Source organism: Apostichopus japonicus, chromosome 17 (genome assembly GCF_037975245.1).
Source record: "Apostichopus japonicus isolate 1M-3 chromosome 17, ASM3797524v1, whole genome shotgun sequence".
NCBI classification, from domain to species: domain Eukaryota; kingdom Metazoa; phylum Echinodermata; class Holothuroidea; order Aspidochirotida; family Stichopodidae; genus Apostichopus; species Apostichopus japonicus.
The window spans coordinates 16,387,011-16,392,980 of record NC_092577.1 but is presented as its reverse complement, the minus strand read 5'-3'; the positions used below and the strand labels follow the sequence as shown (position 1 = coordinate 16,392,980).

The 5,970-nt window shown below is 33.7% G+C and overlaps 1 protein-coding gene across 2 annotated transcripts; it reads right to left on the bottom strand.

Annotated features, from left to right (window-relative positions):
- Positions 1-377: 377 nt before the first annotated feature.
- On the bottom strand, positions 378-5,609 carry LOC139984857 (uncharacterized). Of its 2 annotated transcripts, XM_071998958.1 has the most exons (6): positions 5,288-5,606; positions 4,854-4,998; positions 4,046-4,235; positions 3,682-3,789; positions 2,690-2,797; positions 385-626 (listed from the first exon to the last, which is right to left on the bottom strand). In XM_071998958.1, the coding sequence occupies exons 1-6, from the start codon at positions 5,397-5,399 to the stop codon at positions 489-491; spliced, it is 801 nt and encodes a 266-aa protein (XP_071855059.1). In that variant the 5' UTR covers positions 5,400-5,606; the 3' UTR covers positions 385-488. The 2 variants fall into 2 exon arrangements, with proteins under 2 accessions (XP_071855060.1, XP_071855059.1); XM_071998959.1 differs by lacking the exon at positions 3,682-3,789 and having other exon boundaries at positions 378-626; positions 5,288-5,609.
- Positions 5,610-5,970: the final 361 nt, after the last annotated feature.

Below are 5,970 nucleotides of genomic sequence, written 5' to 3'. Positions count from 1 at the left end.
GAGTGTTGTCCGATGCTTCACTAGTCTGAGATGAAACTTCATTGTCACTACCATTTTCTCCTTTATCATCTCCTCCACTGCTGACATCTTTGTGTGTGTCTTTACACCATGGGAACAAATCGATGTCTTCAAATGGATTATAGCTATCATCACTTTTATTATCCTAAATAGGGAAGAAGTAAAAGATGTTGTACAGACCTTTCCAATAAATGAAGACAATAACAACCTAAATCAGCTTTTGGATGTTTGAGTTGACGGAACTATGAATGTTCCTCCTTTAAAAAGTGCATGTTTGAACAAAATTTTACAGAATTAAAAAGTTTTGTATTTAAATAAATATGTTTAAGTACCAAAAGTATGTATCAGTCTGCACAGTGGATGATACACTTTGTAAGAGTTACGCAACTAGAATGAATTATGCCAGTGAAAACATTTATTTGCAAGGAATGCTGCCTGGTCAATAAAGAAGATATTTATGTTCTAATATTTTATCTATAATAACATGGCCCATTTCTTACCTTGACAATCTGTGTGATGCATTCTGATTCCCCAGGTGCTCTCTCTGGCTCATTATCAGTGTTGCATTCTCTCAAAACTTCAGGTGGCTTGTTTTGATTTGTTTGTTTCTAAAAGATTAAAAATCACAATTCAATGGCAATACTTAAGTATTTGAAATGATATAAGCATCTCAGAACTGAATCTCAAATTACAAATATTTCATGGTTAGTAGAGTCAGTAGTCGTTATCAACTATACTAGTGAGAACATTCCACACAATATCATCATAAAAGTATCCCTTTAGAATTGGGTTTCAACGACATGAATGTACCCTTCAATGCAAACAGTTAGGTTCTTTTCACAGAACCAAGAGTTTTGATTATATCTTCAAAGAGAAAACAAGCCTACATCAAACAATACATGAATGAAGCCTGGTCAATACACAATGATACTTGACTATTCTTTAGAGGACCAAGTACACATAGTACTGGGTAATATTGTATCAGCTGAAATCATATATTAAAACACAAACTTATATCAATCTTTGCAGTTGACAATAAATATCTCTGCATATTGTGCCTTACTAATGTAACAAACTAGTATATATCATTCTACCTATGAACGGTAATAACTATACAAGCATTAACAATGCAATTGTGTCAGGGCTAACATAACTGAGATGTACTATACCAGTGAGAACATTAACTAGCAACATTTCTATTAATTGCAAATATCAATCAGGATACATAGTCTGGACATCTACTTCAATGTAAATCACTGAACATCTATCAAAGGGATGAAAAATCAAACCATTGGGCATATTTTTTATTTCAAACTCTGCCGTGTCAAGTCTTCACATGTGTGCTATAAAGTTGGCTATTCCTTAGAGGACATCATTGTACAAACTACTGCAACAGTGGTACAGGTGATAATGACATCTAACCTATAATGCTAATGGTTTGGATATACTTATTGGTTCAATGATATTTCACCAGTATTAAATCATCTGGTTTGCTAAACAAACACCTGATGATATTTATCTAAGATTGATATATATATAATAACATGGCTATTTCTTACCTTGACAATCTGTGTGGTGCATTCTGATTCCCCAGGTGCTCTCTCTGGCTCGTTATCAGCTGTGTTGCATTCTCTCAAAACTGCAGGTGGCTTGTTTTGATTTCTTTGTTTCTAAGAAGATTAAAAATCACAATTCAATGACAAATACTTAAGTATTTGAAAAGATATAAGCTTCTCAGAACTGAATCTCAAATTACAAATAATTCATGGTTAATAAAGTCAGTAGTCGTTATCAACTATACTAGTGAGAACATTCCACACAATATCACCATAAAAGCCTCTCTTTAGAAATGGGTTTAAACTACATGAAAGTACTTTTCAATGCAACAGTTACGTCCTTTTCACAGAACCAAGAGTTTTGATTATATCTTCAAAGAGAAAACAAGCCTACATCAAACAATACATGAATGAAGCCTGGTCAATACACATTATGTATTGACCAAAATGATACTTAACTATTCTATAGAGGACCAAGTACACATAGTACTGGGTAATATTGTATATCACCTGAAATCATACATTAAAACACAAACTTATATCAATCTTTTCAGTTGACAATAAATATCTCTGCATATTGTGCCTTACTAATGTAACAAACTAGTATATATCATTCTACACATTGAACCTTAATAACCATACAAGCATTAACAATGCAATTGTGTCAGGGTTAACACAACTGAGATGTACTATACCAGTGAGAACATTAACTAGCAACATTTGAGAGCAACCAGTGAGAACATAACTAGCAACATCTATTAATTGCAAATATCAATCAAGATACATAGTCAGGACATCTACTTCAATGTAAATCACTGAACATCTATCAAAGGGATGAAAAATCAAACCATTGGGCATATTTTTTATTTCAAACTCTGGCGTGTCAAGTCTTCACATGTGTGCTATAAAGTTGGCTATTCCTTAGAGGACATCATTGTACAAACTACTGCAACAGTGGTACAGGTGATAATGGCATCTAGCCTATAATGCTAATGGTTTGGATATACTTATTGGTTCAATGATATTTCACCAGTATTAAATCATCTGGTTTGTTAAACATAAACTTGATGATATTTATCTAAGATTGATGTATAATAACATGGCCTATTTCTTACCTTGACAATCTGTGTGGTGCATTCTGATTCCCCAGGTGCTCTCTCTGGCTCATTATCAGTGTTGCATTCTCTCAAAACTTCAGGTGGCTTGTTTTGATTTGTTTGTTTCTAAGAAGATTAAAAATCACATTTCAATGACAATACTTAAGTATATGAAAAGATATAAGCTTCTCAGAACTGAATCTCAAATTACAAATATTTCATGGTTAATAAAGTCAGTAGTCGTTATCAACTATACTAGTGAGAACATTCCACACAATATCATCATAAAAGCCTCTCTTTAGAAATGGGTTTAAACTACATGAAAGTACTTTTCAATGCAAACAGTTAGGTCCTTTTCACAGGACCAAGAGTTTTGATTATATCTTCAGAGAGAAAACAAGCCTACTTCAAACAATAAATGAATGAAGCCTGGTCAATACACAATGATACTTGACTATTCTTTAGAGGACCAAGTACACATAGTACTGGGTAATATTGTATATCACCTGAAATCATACATTAAAACACAAACTTATATCAATCTTTGCAGTTGACAATAAATATCTCTGCAATATTGTGCCTTACTAATGTAACAAACTAGTATATATCATTCTACACATTGAACCGTAATAACCATACAAGCATTAACAATGCAATTGTGTCAGGGTTAACACAACTGAGATGTACTATACCAGTGAGAACATTTACTAGCAACATTTCTATTAATTGCAAATATCAATCAGGATACATCATCAGGACATCTACTTCAATGCAAATCACTGATCATCCAACAAAGGGATGAAAAATCAAACCATTGGGCTTATTTTTTATTTCAAACTCTGGCGTGTCAAGTCTTCACATGTGTGCTATAAAGTTGGCTATTCCTTAGAGGACATCATTGTACAAACTACTGCAACAGTGGTACAGGTGATAATCTGGTTTGCTAAACAAACACCTGATGATATTTATCTAAGATTGATGTATATATAATAACATGGCCTATTTCTTACCTTGACAATCTGTGTGGTGCATTCTGATTCCCCAGGTGCTCTCTCTGGCTCATTATCAGTGTTGCATTCTCTCAAAACTTCAGGTGGCTTGTTTTGATTTGTTTTTTTCTAAGAAGATTAAAAATCATTTTTCAATGATAACACTTTTGGCATTTGAAGTGATATGCTTTCAGAACTAAATCTCAAATTACAAATATTTCATTGTTACTTAGTAAAGTCAGCAGTCATTATCAACTATACTAGTGAGAACATTCCACACAATATTCAGACTGGATGGCGACAGTTGTCGTAACATGTATTTAGGTAAAGGTTTGTTAACAGTTCAATACGATACAAACAAGGAGCAGTTATATCATTGTCCTACCTTCTTCCTCCATCTTGCATCAGGTTGTCCATAATCATATCTGATTTCATTTCCTTTCTTAATCTCTGAATTTGCAAATATGGCCAATTTTGGTTGCTTGTTTATGATAATCTTCTTCACAACAGCATTGGGTTTCTTCCAATCATCATTACAATACTTTCCCTTTCCTGTGCTATGTGTAGCATCAATGCTAGCAATGGAAAAAAACTTAAATTCTACTTCACCATTCTGCAAACTATGCCCCTCCCCCACCCCTCCCAGAAAAAAAAACATGTTGATGTTAATTTAGTGTTTTATAGGGTCTAACAACTCAAAATATGTTATTTCAATCACACTTTGGACACAACACACAGAGACTTCCTAGGATGACACACTCTAATAGCCTATCCTTGACATACATGCAATACCTTATGCTCAAAGGGCTCTTGCTTTTCTTAATTTATTCTGTGTATTGGTAATGAACTCCTCAATGTTCTAAGTAGTCCAACCCTTTTGTGTTCCTAAGATTTTAATAGGTTCATATCAAAACAAAACTTGGCACAGAACATTAAACAACATAAATTGATAAACAATCAGTATACAACACCTCAACATTAATTTGTGCCTAAAGTCAACCTTGATTTAGCAAACTGTGATATTAAGTACTACTTAAGTTGTGAAATGAAGCCTCAATCAATCTCATGAAAAGAATGTCACTCATAACAAAGTCATAATTAACAACATCCTTCCAATTGTTTGAAGAAAAACATGGATCTAATAAACACTTGTAGCTCAACAGTGAAGAAAGTGTAGAGTAACTGTTACCTACCACATACTGTCTTGACCACTCTGGAAGAAGAATATGAAAGTAGTGTCCTCCTCTTCCCCCACCTGGTAGGCATGTCTTAACACACCAGAATATTCTAGGAGGAATTCTCCTTTTTCAAAGTCTGCCGTAGCAAATAATCCATACCCTTTAATAATAACAAATGAAGGAAAATGATCACCAACATCTCAATATTAACCCTTTTTGAAAATATACCAATGATGCTCCTTATATGACATAGTTGCTGACAGTTAAATAAGTGCAAGTTTACACTTCCTTGATCATTTTATGTGTTGGATGGACTAACCACACGTAAACGCATTTTGATAATTGAAGCATGCTGTCCAATGTTAAGTCCCACATCACTGCAACAAACTGTGCAGACATTGTAAATGGCAATAAGTTGCATACACTTATCTCAACTAGGTTACAGAAACCAACTGCTTCTGAAACATATTTCACTTCAAACCCAGAAGGGTCTTTTTTTTTCTTCATGAAATCTGCGTAAGCTGTAGGTTGCTGTTGGTTTTTATTACTTCTTGTCTGCATCTATCAATAAATTTGATAATGTTTTTGTATGGGAGACACTTTCCTGTTCCCTTGCCAAACAAACAATATATAGTTCCCAGACATTATGAGATAATAATCTTAAACCTTTTTCATTCCATTAATCTACTAGTTATCTTAATGGATGACACCACCCACACCCAAGCTAACAGTCATGATGTGAATGCTAAAGTAACTATTTGATTGATCAATTCAGTTTTCTAAATCAACTGATCATTAATTACTTAAGAATAATTAAAAAAAATCTCTACTTAGCAAAAACCATAAAACACATATATGAACAAGCATTACACTTGGCACAACATGCCTATTAATATTACAGTATATATATTGTTCCTCTATAGGCAACAAACATTAAAGGAGTTTAGCCTATCACATGTAAGTATTGTAGCCTAACATATGCAGCACACACCCATGGAGTAGCCTATATCAGAAACTGTTCAGTAAGAAATGCAGCCCAACATATGCAGTACACATGCAAGAAAGAGCCTATGCCTATACACCTTTTAAAGTGGTAGGTAATGTAGCCTAACATACATCCAGCACATATACA

Excerpts from the sequence above, each read along its gene's own strand:
- LOC139984857 (XM_071998958.1), bottom strand. The coding sequence starts at position 5,399 with ATGCAGACAAGAAGTAATAAAAACCAACAGCAACCTACAGCTTACGCA. Across the intron at positions 3,790-4,045 it reads ATGCAAGATGGAGGAAGAAG|AAAAAAACAAATCAAAACAA; the intron begins GTAGGACAATGA and ends TAATCTTCTTAG. Across the intron at positions 627-2,689 it reads GCACCACACAGATTGTCAAG|AAACAAACAAATCAAAACAA; the intron begins GTAAGAAATAGG and ends TTAATCTTTTAG.